We start from the raw sequence: 21,690 nt of genomic DNA, 5'->3' as shown, positions 1-21,690 counted from the left end.
GTAACAATATATCTTATAACGCATATGTTGTTTTGACCGCATGGTATGCCGTTTTTCATTATGCGGGATATCATTAAGCGCCTGCTTCGGCAAAAAAGTATTAGAAATATTAATAATAAACAACATTAATTTTTTTTACGTGTATACGATATTTGTTGTACGAAAAAGACAAAAAGTAGAGCAAGTCCTACGTCAAAGAATGTGTATTTTGATATGATCGTGTACGAAATAAGAGGAACAGCGGAAAAGTGTGAAACAACACGTCTGAAGTTTGACAATCCTCGATGTGCAATTGTTTTCGATTTTTTGCTTGTGCAATGTCAATTTTTGTGTACGGGAATTGGAGAATATTCAAAAATGCTCTGCATGAAACGTCAAACGGAAAGCCTAATCCTTCTTCTTTTCATGTATCTTTCGTCGACTTTTAAAATTCACAACAATGTCAGAAGTAACAAAAACAAAAAAGGTTTTTCACTAATCATCGATAAAAAAGCTACTAAATTACTACAAAAATCCATGTTAACGGCGTTGTAATTGTCTGGATTTGTTCAAAAGGTATGCAACATATTTTTAACAATACACTTTGATTACTACCTTTCTTTAATTCCGCAGAATCGATCCGAAAAAGAAAGTCATCGTCTCTCCCGCAGCACAACAAAGGAAAGAAAAAAAAATCCATATTACAGGAGGCAATCAGCTGCGAAGAAAATCGAAATCAAAGGTGAAAAGTGCAGTGTCCTCGTCTCGAACGTGTGATTTTGTGGTCTTCTGTTTACGCGTCACCAATTTTGCTAATTGCCAATTGCCATCATACTCGAAAAACGTCGGGGAGCGTGAGCCAGTGCGCGTTGTGAAACGATTGTTGTGCAATGAGCAGGAGCCCAAACTGGGGCGAACTTCCGGCCCTCGTGCTGACGGATCTGTTCCAGCACCTGTCCTACCATGATCGTCTGCAGGCTTCGTCCGTTTGCTGGCACTGGCGGTCGGCCCTCTTCCAGCCAAGGTAAGTAATTGCCATCGATCGGAGTCTTTCGAAACAGCCCGTCGCCATCGAATTGCGTTTTGCAATTTGCATTCTCAAGTGGCCTGCTCCAGTTTGGGTGGCGACGTCATTGTTTTTGTTCGGTTTGCTCTTTGTGCGATGCATTCAAATTCCGATCATTTTTGTTTACGCATTTTTGTTGGATATTTGCTTCAGGGGTTTTCAAACTGCGTGCTCGAAAAAGCACCTAATTTTAGAAATTGCATTTTTTGTTTCAGATTTTTCAAAGGCATTCATTTTGATGTGGCGCGAGAAAACAACAAGAAGAACAGCTTTTTCTTACAGTCGCTGGCGCACATCGTAAGCGACGCAAAGATTTCATTCGACTCCTGTAATCTTTACGACGTTGAATTGACTACGGAAATTTTGTACAAGTAAGTCCTCAACTTGTTATAGTTTGTCTGATATGTTTGATACTTATTTCGATGATTCCAGGCTCAGCAAAAGCTCTTGTCTGGTTAGTCTGTCATTGCGTCCGAAATATGCCACCCTGGTCACACCAGGACGATTCTACTCCGAAGAGGAATGGAACTACATCTATAAGTGAGTTCTCAAGTCAAGTCCAATAAGCTGTTTATTTCACAACGTCTTATTCTAGGTTGTTCGTCGAACCAATCAAGTTATTGCTAGGGCGCAAAAATCCGGCGCTCAAGGAACTTGATTTGGGATGTTCTGAAATTCTGTCTTTGCATGCTGCCGACTTCCTAAATGTGAGTAATTTCTATGGCAATGCTTAGGTAAATGTCACATCGACATAAAACATGATTCCGCTCCTTCCAGAGTTGCTCTCGGCCCCAATTCCTCAAGCAGCTTGGTTTTGCATCGGTCAAGCAGGACCCCAGTCACTATGCGTTAAGTTCGATCGAACCTAATCTGTTCGAAAAATGTAACGCCTTGCAGTACCTCTCGCTAGACTACGATATTTTGTGCGATGATTTCTTACAAACGCTGCAGCTTTTGCCGCTGAATCGTTTGGTGATTCACGTTCACGGGCTCGACGAGGAACATCCGGGTGTGTCGGAAGGTGCTTGGGCCAGCTTCCGTGCCAGGAATCCTGAGACGGAGCTGCATCTGACGCTGGTATGTGCTTACGAGGCGGTCGACATACTTCACAGCCACATCCTGCGTCCATCGATGCCTCTGTCTCATTTGAAGGTGCTATTCTGCGAAAGGGTGAGTACATCAATTGAACTAATATCATCTCGGACCTGAAATCACGTGACTTATTTCCACAGATCAATAGTGACGCTTTGGAGTATTTGTCTCGATACTATAAAGAAACCTTGAAGAGTATGATTTGGGTCGACTCCATGGTAAGATTTTGTAGTTTTAACTTTGAATAATGGAAGCAGCTAACGGAACCACATTTTAGCGTATCCAAGAGTATCGTAATATTATGGAACTAGTGCTGCGTACCGAGCAGGATCCTCTGGTGATGATGGCGTGGCGCTGCAAGAAACTCGAAGAGATTGTCATTCACGGTTATGTGCTGGATCCACATAATTTGGTTGGAATTTCGCGTCTACGGGGCAAGGACCTTAAGGTGCTGGAGGTGTCGCGGATTGATTTATCGATGCCTTCCGTGATGATGACTCCATTCATTGAGGTAAGTGCTGATGAGCAGAAATATCTGAATTTCAGATTCTTTTTAGCCTAAATTTAAAGCTTAAAATGGTTATTTAAACTAAACGGGTTTGAGCTGATTCCAAGGCTGCTCGGTGAGATAGGTGTTTTCCGCAGACTCTATATTGCCGTTAATTGCAAGTCGTGCACATCTGTTTATGGGTGCCATATACAGATTTGCTCGACTTGCGATTAACCCTTATGCGGCCGACGGGGTACCCGTGTTCCTTTTTCAAATTCAAGTGGTGATATTTCAATGAATTTTCATAGCTGAAAGCTGAAGCTCGGTGACATCTAAGAACTCCATAAAATGTAGCATCTGTGACAAAATCACGTTGATACAGTGAGGAGGGACGTGTGGAGGGGCATCTGATTTATTTTACCACGTGGATGGCCGACAGGGTACCCGTGTTCCCATAAATTGATATGTTCATAACTTTAACAATTTTCAACCGATTTGGATAATTTTGACAGTTTTGGAAACAGAAACTCATATACTTTTTGCCGATTGTCAAGGTTTACAGCTTTTGACCATGGTTATACAAGAAATCTTTGAAGTAAGGCTTAAGAGTCTACACACATAACCGAAGGACTATCAACCAGTTTCAAATATATTACATGCTCATTACGCTCCTTAGAATAGTTGGTGTTCACAGTATATATTCTGGGTCTCCAAAAACCCTTGGAGTAAGGCCTTAGTCATCCCTGGAATAAGATCTTATGGTCTGCTAACGTAACCAAAGGTCTATCGTGCAAATTCAAAAACGTTACATGCTCTACATGGTGCTTAGCATATAATGCTTTCACAGTATATGTTCCGGGTCATCCAATGACCTTTTCTTAAAACATGTTTGCATTCCAAGTAGTTCTTGTTGCTGTCATTGATTTCAGGTAGTCTACGAACTCCATACAGTCAAGGTCTTCGGATCAATCTCCGCAATGGAGGCAGTTGATGAAGAATAAACAAGTTGTGTGACCCCTTCTTGGTATATATTTGTATTTCAAGTAATTACTGTTGTTGTCATTGGTTGTCAAGTTGCCGGTCTAGGCAATTTTCGGATTGGAAATTGTCTCGACTTCCCTGGGCATAAATGTATCATCGTGTTAGCCTCATGATATACGAATGCAGAAATGGTAACTTGGCTTAGAAACCTCGCAGTTAATAACTGTGGAAGTGCTTAATGAACAGCTGCGAGGCGGCAATGTCCCAGTGGGGGATGTAATGCCAACGAAGAAGAAGAAGAAGTCATTGGTTCCAGGTACTCTACAAACTCCATAAATTCAAGGTCTGTGGATCAACCTCCGTAATGGAGGCAGTTGATGAAGAATAAACAAGTTGTGTGACCCCTTCTTGGTATATATTTGTATTCCAAGTAGTTCCTGTTGTTGTTGTGAGTTCCAGTTCCAGTTCTTGTTGTTGTCTTGAGCTCCAGGTAGTATATGAAACAGAGTCAAGGTCGATGGATCAACCTCCTTTATGGAGGCAGTTATTTGAAAATAAACAAGTTGTGTGACCCCTTCTTGGTATATATTTGTATTTTAAGTAGTTATTTTAATTGTCGTGGACTCCGTAATGAAGGCAAGGCAAAATACGTGAATGGAATCCATATTTTTGTGTCGAAGAGACTTACAAAATTATTAACAAGTACTCATAAATGATTCATAATAAGCTACAGGCAGTGAAAGTTATTTCATGAAAATCTTTATTGTTTGCGGCAAATTGGTTCGAAAACGTGATAAAATCGGGTTAGGCAAAATCAGGAGTAGACAAAATATGGGAGTGACAAAATCGGGTCAACCTCAGCTGAGTGAATGTACGCATTCCTAGTACAGTAGCCGTTCGATAACTGCAAAATGTTTACTTTTCAGTTATCGAATACCGTTCGATAACTGCAACGCACTCTAGACGTCAAACGGTCGTCAATCGACGTCAGATGCAATAAAAGTGCATCTAAATGTGCAGCGCAATGCAGCTGTCATTGAGTCTGACATCGGTTTGAAGTTTAACGGTCCGATAACTGTAAAACTGTTGCAACTATCGAATTGCAGTTAAAAAGCATTGCAGTTAAATGACTTGCAGTTATCGAACGTCTGCTGTAGTTTTTGTTTTTACCATGGTACTAGGTAGTCTATGAACTCCATATAGGAATGATCTGCAGATCAACCCACGAACGGTTAAAGTTGTTGTCATTAGCTCTGGGCACTTATTGAAGAATAAACAAGATGTGAAACCTCATCTTGATATATTAGCATTCTAAGTAGTTATTGTTGTCTTGTTGTTGTTGGTTCCAGGTAGTATACAAACTTCATTCATATCACTAATATGATGTTGCTTCTTCTTTGGAAATGCAAAAAGTGAATAAATTGGAACGATACAACTTCACGCCGAGAACGTGAGGAAAAAAACGGGTTTATATCGCAAAGATCATGTACCATATTAAAATTAGATTAAGGACACTCCTCGCGGAATCCAAGTTTCAAAGTGCTCGCGTTTTCGGAGGCACACCAATCGAAATAGAGGCGGCGCACAACTGTCATTCTTGTTGATTTAGCTTTGCTGCGTCGCGTGAAATAATAAAAATGACAGTTGTGCGTTGCTTCCGTATCGAGTGGTGTGCCCCCGAAAACGCGAGCACTTTGAAACTTGGATTCCGTAAGGAGTGACCTTAAAGACCCTCTAGATATTCGTGTAAGCCTAGAAGTCTTACTCCATAAATTTCTAGGATGACCATTTCACCAAAGGCATGTACCAAATTTAAAACAGGCTGATATATCTCTGGTGTAGATCCTAATGCCTTATTTCAGGGTTTTCTTGGATGACCATGAACATTTGAAATGGGTGCATTCTATTCTACGTACCATAAAAGGCATGTATAACTATTCAAATAGGCCGAAAGAACTCTGGTTTTGCGTGAAGTTCTTAAGGATTGTTGAAGTGTTCTCTTGGATGCCCATGAACATATGCAATGAAAGCGGTATATTCTATGTACCACAAAGGGCATATGCAACTTTTGAAACAATCCGAAAGGTATCTGGTTACGTGTGAAGATCCTGAGGCCTATTCTAGCATTTTCTTGGAAGACCATAAACATATGCAATGAACGTATTCTATTCTATGTACCACAAAGGGCATGTACCACTTTTGAAACAAGCCAAAAGATCTCTGGGTACCCATGCAGATTTAAAGGCCTATTCCAGGGTTTTCTTGGATGACCATGAACCTATGCAATGGACGCAATCTATTGTATGTACCACAAAGAGCATGTAACACTTTTGAAAAAGTCTGAAAGATCTTTGGTTACGCGTGTAGACCTTAAGGCTTTTTCCAGAGTTTTATTGGATGACCATGAACATATGCAATAAAGGCGTTATATTCTATGTACCACAAAGGGCATGTACCAGTTTTGAAACAATCTAAAAGATCTCTGGTTACGCGTGTAGACCTGCAGGCCTTTTCCAGGGTTTTCTTGGATGACCATGAACATATGCAATGAAGACGCCAGAGGACTTATTCGAGAGATTTCTTCGATAGCGCAGAACATATGCAGTGATCACATTTGATTTCAAGATGCGCAAAGAGCATGTACCACTTTTGAGACGAGTCCATAGACCCATGGTTACGAGTGTAGACCTTAAGGCCTTACTCCAGAGATTTCTTGGATGACTCGAAACATATACTGTGAACGCATTCTATGCTAAGTACCACAAAGAGCATGTACCGTGTTTGAATTTGCATAATAGGCCTTTGGTTACGCGAGTAGATCTTTAGGCTTTACTCCAGAGATTTCTCGGATGACTAAGACCTCATTTCAGAGATTTTTGCATTACCCGAAGCATATACTGTGAACACCTTCAATTCTAAGAAGCGCAAAAAGCTTGTAGCATATTTGAAACTGGTTGAATGGCCTTTGGTTACGCGTGTAAACCCTTAAGCCTTACTTCAAAGATTTCTTGTATAACCATGGGCATACGTTGTAAACCTCGACAATGAGCAAAAAGTATATGAGTTTCTGTTTCCAAAACTGTCAAAATTATCCAAATCGGTTGAAAATTGTTGAAGTTATGAGAATATCAATTTAGTGGAACACGGGTACCCTGTCGGCCATCCACGTGTGTTTTTTTTGTTGGCCGCATAAGGGTTAATATACCCATTTTTTATCAATTTATCGAAAACACTCGAAACAAATTAACACTTTAAAAAATTCTCGATTTATTTAAGTATTTCAAGGTAGATTTTGTAATCTTCCAAACTGTAAAAGTTATCGATTTACATAGTGAAATAGTATTTTCTCATATCTTAAATCTCTACCTTGAGCAAAGATTTCATTTGTAGTTTCTGATATATCCTTATGGTGAAATAAAAAAAAATCTTATTTATTATACCTACAAGAATCCTGACGGGTATGGTTCTTTTACATAATTTTCCCCAAATCCAATGTTCTACAGAATTTTACAACAAAAATATTTTTACAGTTTAAAATCATTTAGTTTTCAATACTGAAATAGCGTTAAATATAAAATTCTTTAGCTCCGTTGAGGCTGTGAAACCCGTTTATTGCCGGGAAGAACCGCTCCACTACCAGGTTGCAACCTTACTACGCGAATTCCCGTAAGTGAATGGACTAGAGACGTCAAACTAAGTGTGCTTGTAACGGGTTGAGTGTTACGTACAGTTCTCCCAGTAGCATTATCAAAGCACTCACTTAGCGCTAAGAACACAACCTTTACCAGAAGTTTATATTTAACGTCAGAGACATCTTCGGTATCCCACAGAGGCATACCAAATTCTTGTGCTAATTCCAAAACAAAAACTAACATAGCATGTGACATAAAGTTAATTCAAAAGTGATTTCTTGTAAGAGGGTGACGGGTTTACCCATAGTTTTGGGCTTTCCCACATTTCCCCTAATTTATATTTTTTACGTATTTTTGCGCGTGTATGGTACAAACATTAAATATTTCTCGGAATCATGTTTTATTTTAAATATTTTCTAACAAGAAGTTGAGGAGTATTTATTGAATTTCATTGTTTGCTATAATATCATAATATTTGTTGCAACTAATTATAACTAAATTTATTACTAAAAATCACCCTAATAAAGATTTAAAATAGGTATATCTTGTGATAGAGTGATACAATGTTTTCGATAAGTTAAGTTTGGACGAAGATAAGCTAGTCGCATGGTGTCACCAGTCAGTTTGATAGCAGATAATACGTGAGTAATAACATGAGATCATTGTTTTGGCGTATAAATAAAAATGTGTTTTACGACTTATTACATTTTCTTTATTTTATCTCGTTTCAGAGAGCGAGTAATGGCGCTTTAGCCTAGGTATAAGTACCAGGACATATGGGAGAAATACCTGTGTCCCATCCCTGGAAGTACGATCAGCAAGGAGTGACACTAACCTTCTTAGCAATGTCACTCCCAACGTCACCTTTTCACTCACCCCCTGAAAATGGAACGGTTGGTACGGCTGTCCCCGTTTCTTCCTTTCGTTTATTCAAAACTTTTCGTTGATCATGTTATTCGTTTCTGAATAATCTGATTGCCGAGGAGTTATGAATTATCTCCCAATTTCAAGCCTGCACGGTGGGCCTGGCCGTTTTAATATTTGTATCCTATTGATGATATGCTGCAAATATTAATGCAGACAAGAAAATGCTCGGAAACACAACCGACATTTCCAGGATGCTTTTCAATACTGGCTGTGCAGACAAGACAAGACAAGACAAGACAAGAGTTAATTTGAATAGCGCAATCAATAGCTTTCATGTTGTTCTGTTGATTGCGCTATTCAAATTAATTCATGAAAAAAATGTTACTTAGGTCCTTTTGAAAAGTTAAGCGAGAAATCATTCACTTCAAAGATACTTTCACGGATCCCAGCTTTCTTCTCGAAACACAAATACATTAGCTCTTAAATCTGTTTAGTATTATACGTTTCTTACTTAAAACTTTTAAATTGTTACTGTTCAAGAAATCACACTTACCGTCTTTAAATCTGATTGATAATTTTAGAAAATAACATCAGCATTACTGAATTTACAAAATATCGAAAATCATTCTAAAGCTTAGATATCAAACTGGAATCTTTGAAGTACACTCAACCCTCTTTTTACGGCAGTTTTTTTTACGTCACTTCATTTTACGGCACCCTTTTTACGGCACGTGACGTAAAAAGAATTTGAAACATTATTGACATCCAAAAGTAAGCCTATAAGAAGGCACTCTTAGAAACCCAAAGAACAAAGTAGATGCTTTGTATACACATCATTTGCCTTCAACAATTGTTCTGTTCCAGGTTATCCAAGAATTTCCTGGAGTCTACACGCGTAACCGAGGACCTAAGGTCTACAAGCGTAGCGAAAGAGCTGTTATCTCTTGTAAAAAATGGTTTATGCCCAATTTGATACATTGAACCAAATTCCGTTCCAGGTCATACAAGAATTCCCTGGAATATAGGTCTTGAGGTGTACCCGCGTAACCGAAGGGCTGTTATCTCTTTTATTAAATGGTTCATGCTCTATATGATCTATTAAACAAAACTCAATATGCCTTAAGCAGCCGTTCCTTTCCTGGTCATCCAAGAATTCCCTAGACTCCTCAACCGCGGATTCATCCCAAATATGTCCTCCGAGTATTTGTCTTTAACTTGCATCTCAAATGTAGGCATATGAGTTATTCTAAGATCTCCAAATTGTCCTTGAGTTTGAATCAAATGGTCTGCCAAATCAACCAAGGGTTTCATGATGCCCCAAGCCGCGGTATCAACCCAATTATGTCCTCCGAGTATTTGTCTTTCACTTGGGTCTCAAATCCAGACATATGAGATATAGTAAGATCTCCAAATCCTTCTGGAGTTTGAATCAAATGGTCTGAAGAATCAACCAAGGCTTCCATGATGTCCATAGCTGCGGTAATGACCCAATTATGTCCTCCGAGTATTTGTCTTTCACTTGCGTCTCAAATCCTACATATGAGATGTACCAAATCGTCCTGGAGTTTGGATCAAATGGTCTGCCGAATCAACCGAGGCTTCCATGATGTCCTCAGCCGCAGTATCAACCCAATTATGTCCTCCGAGTATTTGTCTTTCACTTGGGTCTCAAATCCAGACATATGAGATGTAGTAAGATTTCCAAATCGTCCTGGAGTTTGAATCAAATGGTCTGCCAAATCAACCGAGGCTTCCATGATGTCCATAGCTGCGGTATCAACCCAATTATGTCCTCCGAATAATTTTCTTTCACTTACTTCTCAAATCCAGACATATGAGATGTAGTAAGGTCTCCAAATCGTCCTGGAGTTTGAATCAAATGGTCTGCCGAATCAACCGAGGCTTCCATGATGTCCCAAGCTGCGGTATCAACCCAATTATGTCCTCCGAGTAATTTTCTTTCACTTGCGTCTCAAATCCAGACATATGAGATGTAGTAAGATCTCCAAATCGTCCTGGAGTTTGAATCAAATGGTCTGCCGAATCCACCAAGGCTTCCATGATGTCCATAGCTGCGGTATCAGCACAATTATGTTTCCAGGGTATTTGTCTTTCACTTGCGTTCCAATTCCAGGTATATGAGTTGTTTCAAGATCTCCAAATTGTCCTGGAGCTTGAATCAACCAAGGATCATCCATGAATATCATCCATCCCTGAAATATAATATATCTCTTTAAAAAAAACTTGCTAATACCCGTTTTGATCCATAGAACTAAATTGGATACCTCTTCAACTATTGTTCCATTCCATGTAATTTAAGAAAGGCATGGAGTACTGGTCTTTAGGTCTACAGGATTATTATTTTTAAATGGTTCATCCCATTTTGATCCATAGATTCATATTAGATACGCATTCAACAATTATTCCACTCCAGGTCATCGAAAAAATATCTGAAGTCTAGACTTCGTGGCCGGGGACATAATGGAAGCCTTGATTGATTCGGTAGACCATTTGATTCAATCTCTAGAACAATTGGGAGATCTTACAACATGTTACATGTCAGAATTTGAGACTCAATTCGCTAACTATCCAAATTCCAGGAAAACTTTGAGATCTTACAACACATATGCCTTGATTTGAGACGAGTGAAAGACAAACACTCAAGGAATATAATTGAGTTGATACCGCGAGTGAAGAAATCATGAAAGCCTTGGTTGATTTGGTAGACCATTGATTCAAACTTCAGGACAATTTGAAGATCTTACAACATCTAACATGCTAAAATTTGTGACTCAAGTGAAAGATTAATACTCAAAAGACAAAATTGGGTTCACACCGTGGTTGGGGGAACCATGGTAGCCTTGGTTGATTCATTAGACCATTTGATTCAAACTCCAGGACAATTTGGAGATCTTACAACACCTCATATGCCTTGTTTTGAGATGCAAGTGAAAGAAAATTATTTAGAGAACATTTTGGAGTTTATATCACGGCTTAGGACATCATGAAATCTTTGGTTGATTCGATAGATCATTTGATTTAAGCTCCAGGACAATTTAGAGATCTCAGAATATCTCATTCCTGTATTTGAGACGTAAGTAAAAGACCAATGCTCAGAAGACAAAATTGGGTTTACACCGCGGCTGGGGACATCGTAAAAGCCTTGTTTGATTCGGCAGACCATTTGATTCAAACTCCAGAACAATTTGGAGATCTTAAAACGTATCATATGCCTGTATTTGAGACGTAAGTGAAAGACAAATAACCGGAGGACATAATTGGTTTAATATCGCGGCTGGGGGTACCATGTAAGCCTTGGTTGATTCATTACACCAATTGATTCAAACTCCAGGACAATTTGAAGATCTTACAACACCTCATATACCTGGACTTGAGACGTTAGTAAAAGACTAATACTCAGAAGATAAAATTGGGTTGACATCGCGGCTCTGGACATCGTGGAAACCTTGGTTGTTTTGAGACGCAAGTAAAAATCATATACTCAGAGCAAGGATGTTAACGATCATTCAGTAATTTGCGTTCGATCATTTAGTAGTTTGTCAATAACACATTTCAGAAGCTGAATTTCAATATAATTTGTATGGTGGACTTCTAGTGCAAAGGTTTTTCTACAACTCTGCCTAATGGTTTGTTGTTTGAATTCTACTAGTAACGGAGTTATAGCTATAGTTTCAGTAACTTAGACTAAATGATAACAAAATTCCAATCATTTAGTTTGAGTTACTGCAACTAGCGCTCTAACTCCGTTATTAGTTGAATTCTAATAAAGAACCATTAGGCAAAGTTGTAGAAAAACCTTCGCACTAGAAGTCCACCATACAAATTATTTTGAAATTCAGCTTCTGGAATGTGTTATTGACAAACTACTAAATGATCGAACGCAAATTACTGAATGATCGGTAACATCCTTGACTCAGAGAACATAATTGAGTTGATACCACGGCTTAGAACATCGTGAAGGCTTTGGTTGATTCGGTAGACCATTTGATTCAAACTCCAGGACAATTTGGAGATCTTACAATATCGAATATGCCTGTATTTGAGACGTTAGTAAGAGACCAATACTCAGTAGACAAAGTTGGGTTGACATCGAGGCTGGACACATCGTGGAAGCCTTGATTGATTCTGTAGACATTTTGATTCAAACTCCAGGACAATATGCAAATCTTAAAACATCTCATTTACATGGACTTGAGACGTAAGTGAAAGACAAATACTCGGAGGGCATGAGTGGGATGATACCGCGGCTGGGGGAACCATGGAAGCCTAGGTTGATTCATTACAAAATTTGATTCAAACTCAAGGACAATTAGGAGATCTTACAACACCTCATATGTCTTGTTTTGAGAGGCAAGTGAAAGAAAAATACTCAGAGAACATTATTGAGTTGATACCACGGCATAGGACATAATAAAGGCTTTGGTTGATTCGATAGACCATTTGATTCAAACTCCAGGACAATTTGGAGATTTTCCAATTTCGAATATGCCTGTATTTGAGACATTAGTAAAAGACCAATACTCAGAAGACAAAATTGGGTTGACACCGAGGCTGGGGACACAGTGGAAGCCTTGTTTGATTCTGTAGACCATCTGATTCAAACTCCAGGACAATATGCAGATCTTAAAACATCTCATATATCTGGTTTTGAGACTCAAGTGAAGGCAAATACTCGGCGGGCATGAGTGGGATGATACCGCAGCTGAGGACATCGTGCAAGCCTCAGTAGATTCGGTAGACCATATGATTCTAATTCCAGAACAATTTGGAGATCTTAAAACATCTCATATACCTGGACTTGAAACGCAAGTAAAAGTCAGATACTCGGAGGGCATGATTGGGATGATACCGTGGCTGGGGGCACCATGGAAGCCTTGGTTGATTCATTTCACCATTTGATTTAAATTCCAGGACAATTTGGAGATCTAACAATGTCGAATATGCCTGTATATGAGACGTTAGTAAAAGACCAATACTCAGAAGACAAAATTGGGTTGACACCGAGGCTGGGGATATCGTGGAAGCCTTGGTTGATTCTGTAGACCATTTGATTCAAACTCCAGGACGATTTGCAGATCTTAAAACATCTCATATACCTGGACTTGAGACGCAAGTGAAAGATAAAGACTCGGAAGGCATGATTGGGATGATACCGCGGCTGAGGACATCATGCAAGTCTCAGTAGATTCGGTAGACCATTTGATTCAAACTCCAGGACGATTTGGAGATCTTACAACTTCATACATGCAAGAATTGAAGATGGAAGTGAAAGACAAATAATCGGAGGACAAAATTGGGTTGACACCGAAACTGGGGACATCATGGAAGCCTTGGTTGATTCGGTGGACCATTTGATTCAAACTTCAGGACAATTTGGAGATCTTACAACACCTCATATGTCTTGTTTCGAGACGCAATTGAAAGACAAATCCACGAAGGACATAATTGAGTTGATACCACGGCTTGGTACATCATGAAGGCTTTGGTTGATTCGGTAGACTATTTGATTCAAACTCCAGGACAATTTGGAGATCTTACAATACCTCATATGTCTTGTTTCAAGACGCAATTGAAAGACAAATCTTCGGAGGACATAAATGAGTTGATACCACGGCTTGGTACATCATGAAGGCTTTGGTTGATTCGGTAGACCATTTGATTCAAACTCCAGGACAATTTGGAGATCTTATAACATCTCCTGGATTTGGAGAGATCTTACAATACCTCATGTAAGTCGCAAGTGAATGTATTTGAAAGTATCCTCACTATCAATAAATTAAGTGAAGTACTAGAAATTTTAGCAAAAATTCTTTTTACGTCACATTCCGTTTACGTCCCCCCAATAAGTGACGTAAAAAGAGGGTTGAGTGTATATCTAAATTTAAAAATTCTTTTCGGACACATGGTGGTCTGTGAAACCATTAGCAATACTCCATTTCCTATAAAATGCTTTCCCTAAAAACATCAAGCATTTTAAAATACGTTTTGAAATTCTCCGACAAATCTGACAAAAGGGTTTCTTGAACTGTCTCGTTTTTGTATAATGGTTCCGATTTGAAGTATGAACGATTTGAAATCGTTTGAACTTTTTCTAATCAATCCTATCTCAAGTTCTGGTTATTGTTATGTTATTGATGAATCGTGATTTTGAGCAAATTCATAAGAAAGGAATACGAACGCCATTGATTCTTCTTCTTATTGGCATTACATCCCCACACTGGGACAGAGCCGCCTCGCAGCTTAGTGTTCATTAAGCACTTCCACAGTTATTAACTGCGAGGTTTCTTAGCCAGGTTACCATTTTTGTATTCGTATATCATGAGGCTAGCACGATTATACTTGTATGCCCAGGGAAGTCGAGACAATTTCCAATCCGAAAATTGCCTAGACCGGCACCGGGAATCGAACCCAGCCACCCTCAGCATGGTCTTGCTTTGTAGCTGCGCGACTTACCGCACAGCTAAGGAGGGACCCACGAATGCCATTAACCAGAGGCGTCGCGTCCGCATGTGCAACCTGTGCACTGCACATGTGGCAATTTTATCCCCAACACTTAAACTTTCGACAGATTTCTTGTCTTTCTAATCCAAACATATATTTGAATTATGTGCATTTGATAGATATTTCATGCAAATTTGACTATTAGATACATAAACGGAAAATATGAATGATTTTTTATAGGCGGCATGTGATGTGAGGAAACCAAATGCTGCGATGGGGGCGCGTTATATTTTTCTTTACGATACTGAACCGACCCTCCGACACCACATGTTGTATCAACACGGAACTTTCAGCCGAGAACGCTTTGTCATGCATCATACACGCATTATTTTGTATGTGTGGATCATCTGCTCTAACCGCAATCGGCGATGTATAGGTAGTCAAAGCGTTCTACGCTGGCAATGCACGGTTTGGTGCCTATCAGGTGCCTATCGAGAACCGCTTCAAACAGCGCATGCGCGATTCGGTGAAGAGAGAGCGATCGGAAAGAGAATAGTAAAGCGCGCTCATTTCTGCTCCCTCAAAGCGTTCCATGACGAAAGTTCCGCTTTGAATAAGCACCGCGAAGCAAAAGCGCTTTTGATATTTGATTGGGATGGCCCGTTTACATATCCACAAATCCTGGCGACAATGTATTGTCCGATAATACTATCGCGACATTAGCTCAATTTAAACAGAAATTGTCATCTGCTAATAAGGGTTTGCAATAAAGCCTGTTTACAAATACGCTTATTATATTCAACATTGAAATATCCGACAATATTAACATAATGTAAACAGACATTTCATCTCCTGATGAAAATCTATATTGTCGCCGAATTAGCAAATATGAAACGGGCAACATTTTCAAAGAAATTTATTTCTGAAGGTTTTTTTTTCGAGAAATTCAATATATTTAGTTGGCGAGGGGGGACGTCAAATGTCAATGGTCCAAACAAATTTATGAGCTATTGTCCATGCTGATAGGCGGAAAACTGTTCGATATCTACCCAGTTCAGATTATTGATCAAAGAAATAAATTGTAAATAGAATAATGAATTATTGGCAGTGGCTTATTTTCTACTCGCCGCTTCCCCATCCAGGCGTCATCGTATATGCGCAAATAGGCAACATGAGCTAACCACCAGAAATTTGTATGGCGAAAGGCATCTAACGCGGGTTTTCTCAAAATTAGGAACTTTTCATGAAAAACTATTTGGTACCGGCTATAAAGGATGGTGTCCGCTACTACGCCTACCAAATGTTTTTCTGATTAGGGTGCTTAATTTTGAGAAATTGAACCTTAGATGCCTTTCGCCATACTGATTTCAGAAAGTTAACTCCTAGTGTGCCGCTGTAAGCACGCTCTATGCAGGCGATTCATTATTAATGAATTATTGGCAGTGGCTGATTTTCTACCCGCCGCTGCCACATCCAGGCGCTATAGTATATGCGCAAAATAGCCAGCAAGAGTTAACCGCCAGAAATTTGTATGGCGAAAGACATCTAACGCGGGTTTTCTCAAAATCAAGAACTTTTCATGAAAAACTATTTGGTACCTGTTATGAAGGATGATGTCCGCTACTACGCCTACCAAATATTTTTTCGATTAAGGTGCTTAATTTTGAGAAATCGAACCTTAGATGCCTTTCGCCATACTGATTTCAGAAAGTTAACTCCTAGTGTGCCGCTGTAATTACGCTCAAAGCAGGCGATTCATTGAAAGGAGTTAAGGCTATGAACTTCATTGTTCTCTTTATTGTACAGACTTTATTTTTCTGATATGACATGCTATTACATGCTAATTTATTATTAGTAACTTTGCATGATTGATATATTCAAATATCCTTTTGTCTATTTAAAACTTCGTCTCATTTGCGAAATGACTCAAATTAGAATTGAAAGTCAGCTCAATAATTTCCTATATGTCTTATATGCCACATTAGAAACGATTCTAGATTCTGATGACAGTAATTTTTAATTTTACGTACTATCACTTTTAAGCTTAGTTTAGTTTGAGTTAATTCAGAAAATAAGAAGTAGCTAAGAACCAGTTAGATGCAACAAAATAAACAAACATGTTGAGAAACGCGCTGAAAAATGACTCGTTTATCGTTTCTGGTCCCTTTTATGTGTTTTTCTCGAATTATTAAAATAGTGCACAGGTTGAAGAATTGGTCACGCGACGCCTCTGCCATTAACTCACATTAAATAGAAGTCAAATATAGTATATTAACAATATACAGGGGTTATACAAAAAGGTTGAGATAGGTAAAATTATGTCAAAATTAGAATAATCCGATTTTGATAAAACTAGGACGATCAGAAGCGGACACTCTTCTAGTATACTGTCCCCTTACAAAACCTGAGATTGGTCCTTGGCCACCGGAAATGTTCCGGGTTTTCCGAGGGTATGTTCAAAATGCATTTTTTCCACTGCTTGTCATTTTATGTGACGTTTACTTTTATACTGTTTTATGCTTTCTCCAAAAACTAGAACTAATATGCCGACCAATGGTGGCTGTAGATCGAGAATCCATTAAAACTACGCAGAGTTATGGCCATTTCCGTAAAAACGGTTCCCGGAACATGATGAAATGATAACAAATTGGAATAATGCAAATATGAGTATCTAACTACATGGCTTTGCTATACAATAATTACAGAAACATTTACAGAATGATAGAGTCCACTGCCACCCTTATAGCAGGTTCCAAGGGCCTTCCAGGAGGTGCCGGTTTCGGCACCATCTGGAACCATGCATATATGGGTGTTAAAATTCATGTTTTCCAAAGACAATGAACATAGGATCTTTATTAAAAATACATTTTGAGGACTGTAAGACTCTCTGGTCAATTTGTAACGGGTTCCGGGTGTTTTGCGAAAGTGACATTTGTTCAGGGTGTATGGCCCATCCCGTACCGTTTTCACAAAAAAAAGCCATATCTCTGCTTATACCTAACGGATTTTCGATCTGCACCCAGCATTGGTCAGCATATTAGTTCTAGTTTCTGGGGAAAGCATAAAACATGATGGCAGTAAACGTCACATAAAATGACAAGCAGAAGAAAAAATGCATTTTTAACATACCCTCGGAAAACCCGGAACATCTCCGGTGGCCAAAGGCCAATCTGAAGTTTTGCATGAGGGCAGTATACTAGAAGAGTTTCCGCGTCCGATTATCCTGGTTTCATCAAAATCGGACCATTCTACGCAAAGTTATGCTGATTTGAACTTCGACAAAATTTTGCCTATCTTAACCTTTTTGTCTAACCCCTGTTCATAGTCCACTTCGTGAATCCCCACAAATTAGGCAAGAGATAGCACATTCACACCACCTTGCGTCACAAAAGGTAACTAACGATAACTGAAAACGATAGTCAAGCGCATGATTGCAAAAATTACAAAAACTTTAAAATTTATGAAAATTTGAGTAACATTTAAAAAAAATATTTTTGAACTCAGATATCATATGATTTCTAGCATATTATTTCGAAATGTTATACTGCATATTGAATCATACGTTCAAGCACCCCTCGGAATGTTATTTCATTACATTGTTTGCCTTTTGTGACACCGCAGCGCTACTGCGTTGCCTCTTCAAATCATACAGAGTGGAATATATTGGTAATAGAGTATATTTTGTAGAAGTGCTTTATGATATGAATACTCCTTACATGTTAAACTTTTTTATTTTTTCGGTAGTTATTATTTTTCCGAAGAACGCTTTAATGTGCTTTAATGGTTTTGAAGAAAAATATTTTGCTTGAAAAATATTTGATGTTTTAATCACAATTTGGATCAAATTTATATAATGAGCTCGTTTGTTTTTCGAATAAAAAATTACAGTGAAAAATAATTGATAGCAATGCTTCTATCACTTTAGAGCTTCGTCTGAATTAACGTGTTGTCAATGTGATAGGAAAGAAAGAATAAATGCAGAAATGAGCTTCCTACTGTTATAACCTTCCACACAATCCCAAAACCTCCTGTGGCACCTATGAGAGGTCGTAGAGTTCTCTGCATCTTTCTTAAGTAGGTGTCCAACAAACCATCCTTCCCCTTCCTAAGCATTCGCAAGGACGTGGACGTGACGATCTCTACTATTGGAGAGTACATTGCTTCCATCTAAGAGTTAGTGATTAGTCCCAAATCAGTATCTGTGGTAACGGATGAAAGTGATGCTACACTCATACAATAGTCTTGGCTTGTACCACCTTACGAATTTGTGCGAACTGCTAAATGCTAATGCTAAATGAGCTATGATTCACTTCTAACAGTGACTGCCAGAATGGTCAAGTTGAAGGTACCTCCCACAATCTCATATTTGTCCCATATGAATAGGAAACCCAGAAAAAATGGGGCAGATATGCGATTCACGGCAGTGAAGGGCTGGATGGCTGGACTGTGTTGAAGAAAAAAGGGGCTCAGTTGTGCCTATTTGCATAGCTGACCGGTTCAGTAGTTTTCGAGTCTATAAAGAACAGACAGACAGAAATCCATTTTTATGTACATACTAGCAGACCCGACGAACTTCGTTTCGCCTAAAATTGATTTATTCTCTGATAAGATCTCGAGTTATGAAGCAATTTGTATGGGAGCCCTCTTTCCAAAGCGGAGAGGAGTCTCGAACCATCTTAAGAACCTTCCTCGGTCCCAAAAACCTCTGCATACCAATTTTTACGCTGATCGGTCCAGTAGTTTCGGAGTCTATAAAGTTCAGACAGACAGAAATTCATTTTTATGTAGGGTAAAAGACCCAATAGTGGAGGAACTAAGCACGTTCCAACACTAATTTCTCGATTACTTCTAATCTATATTTCATTTCCCTTACCTTGAGAGTGCATCCGAAAGCTCATTATTTCAATTTTATCCAGAGTTTGCCAGGTCAACTAATTGACTGGTAATGTGGTTTACTGCGTTTAATTTGTTGATTCCCTGCAAACTGTACTATACTATAGGAACACCCACGACTATCGGAACTTATACCCTATATAGATATAAGATTGATAATTTTGCTTTGGATTGCTTTGATTATTGCCGTTCGGTCTGTGGAAAGAGTCTAAAGACTAAATTCAAACTAAAGAATATTTGTATTCCCTTGCAGGAAATAAGCACCCAACTGGGCCAAAAGTGGGCACCACTGGATCCCAAGACACTTCCGCCTGCCCTCGGCTTCTTTCCGGTATCGGACGATGTTCGCGATCAGTATATTCTTCGGTACATTCGCAATGGAGTTGCTGCTTAGGCGGCCCCACGGTAAGTACGTACCACGCTACCCCTTCACTCCACCGTACCGTACTACAATTGGATGTTTTGCTCAATGTGCGCTTCAGTTGCTGGCGGATTGCCTCAAAGATGGCACGGAATCGCCATCCGAGTCCGTTGTTTTATAGCGCAATCATATTGATGAGACTTTATCATCAGCTTTAAACAAGCAAGCAAAATTACACGCAGAACTTAAGTCTAGCGAAAAAACATCCTATCTGCGTAACGGACTCAGTACTCACGCTAGAAAATCACTTATAAAAGCTATTTTTACATGAAACCGAAAGCTGTAGGAAATACTACATTAGAACCGTGAAGAATAGGGTTGCATCTTCCCGCTAACGTAGAAAACAGTTGCAAGAACAATAACCGCGAGTACCTACATTTAATTTACTTCATCACGCATGCGCTTCTTAGTTAATCCGAAGATAAGAACAATCGTTGAGGGAAATATAGTGCAATTTATTTCAACTGAACCCGAGACGCAACACACAGCATTGAAGAATGTTTCATCAGTTATTAGTTTTTAGCGCAAGATATCAAAGTTTGACAAAACAAACGAAACAAGCTCTGGTTCTAGATGGATTTGTTTAGAGCGAAAAGTGAGATTTGTTAGCGAAAATAAGAGGAAAATCTCATAGTCAGTTTTAGCGGAAGAAAACTGTTAATTCTGTATAACAAACAGCGATAAAAAAACAGAAGACAAAACATGCATGTGCAGATACACGGGCACAAGTGTAGGCAATTAAGATGTGAGAACAACAACGGATCTGTGATTTTTATATTTTTTCGGTTAAAACAATTATTTATATATTTTTCCGGGATTATTCATCAATTTCTTCTCTTATACATGTGTGTTTTACATCAACAGTAGGTTAAATTATTTTATTTTTGTTAAAAAATATTTATTGGAATTAGGTTTAGATGTAAGTTACAAAGAAGATATGGATGAGATTGTTTAACAACTCTGAATTATATTTAATTTGATTTTTGCCTAGATGGCTAGTTGATTGACCTAGTTGGCTGATTGGCCTGGTTTCCGCTATTCTTTCTTCCGACATTTGCACTAAGAGACCAACCCACTAAAGTATGTCGTATTTTATACGATTTACAATATGTTTTTTTTTGTAACTCGATATAGCTCGTGATTCATGCGTTTGCGCCACACACCATTTCCCAGTTTTCCTCCGAGTATTGTACGCAGCACTTTACGCGCGAAAATCCCCGAGAGCTCACTGCCTGGTGAACCCGAAAGGGCCAGTTTTATACAGAGCAAATTTCATTTCTGTCTTCGTGTTATGGGACCAAAGCTAGTTACGTAATCCGTAAAAGCCTCCTCCACTGCCCTGCGCTCGATTCCAATGAGGTCGATGTTGTCCGCAGTCCAGGAGCATATCAAAGAACCGATTCTACCTTGTAAATGATTGATTGTTACTATAAAGTATGATGACATGTCTCAATAATCATGTTCAGAATTAAAATCTGCAAAACTTTATGAAATCTTGAATTGGTTCCTAGATTCCAAGGGACTTGATCATCGTTCCCTACCCTTGGATTTTCATTTTGTATGGGTCGTTCATCGGCTCAACGTTTGAACAACCCCAAAGTACCACAGTATGCTAAATTTGGAAAACAAATAACATTCGAATCTTTTTAATTGCATAATGAACGCAAATGAACGGAATTAGGAACAATGCCTCTTCAGATGATTGGAATTAGGATGGGGCTCATATAAAAATAAAACACTAAGTTCTGCATAACTCGAGAACTAATCAATTTAGCATGTGAAAAAAAAAGAAGTTTTGACGTTTGCC

At 38.9% G+C, this 21,690-nt stretch overlaps 1 protein-coding gene across 3 annotated transcripts; it reads left to right on the top strand.

The window, feature by feature from the left end:
• The first annotated feature begins 402 nt into the window (after positions 1–402).
• Positions 403–20,873, top strand: LOC134210201 (F-box only protein 33). Of its 3 annotated transcripts, none has more exons than XM_062686239.1 (10): positions 403–555; positions 613–1,003; positions 1,261–1,416; positions 1,478–1,585; positions 1,641–1,752; positions 1,823–2,215; positions 2,278–2,355; positions 2,415–2,648; positions 19,716–19,867; positions 19,945–20,873. In XM_062686239.1, the coding sequence occupies exons 2-9, from the start codon at positions 870–872 to the stop codon at positions 19,854–19,856; spliced, it is 1,356 nt and encodes a 451-aa protein (XP_062542223.1). In that variant the 5' UTR covers positions 403–555; positions 613–869; the 3' UTR covers positions 19,857–19,867; positions 19,945–20,873. The 3 variants fall into 3 exon arrangements, with proteins under 3 accessions (XP_062542223.1, XP_062542222.1, XP_062542221.1); XM_062686238.1 differs by having other exon boundaries at positions 19,716–19,871; XM_062686237.1 differs by having other exon boundaries at positions 19,716–20,873.
• Positions 20,874–21,690: the final 817 nt, after the last annotated feature.

Source organism: Armigeres subalbatus, chromosome 2 (assembly GCF_024139115.2).
Source record: "Armigeres subalbatus isolate Guangzhou_Male chromosome 2, GZ_Asu_2, whole genome shotgun sequence".
In the NCBI taxonomy this organism is placed as follows: Eukaryota; Metazoa; Arthropoda; class Insecta; order Diptera; family Culicidae; genus Armigeres; species Armigeres subalbatus.
This window is presented reverse-complemented; position numbering and strand designations above follow the sequence as displayed.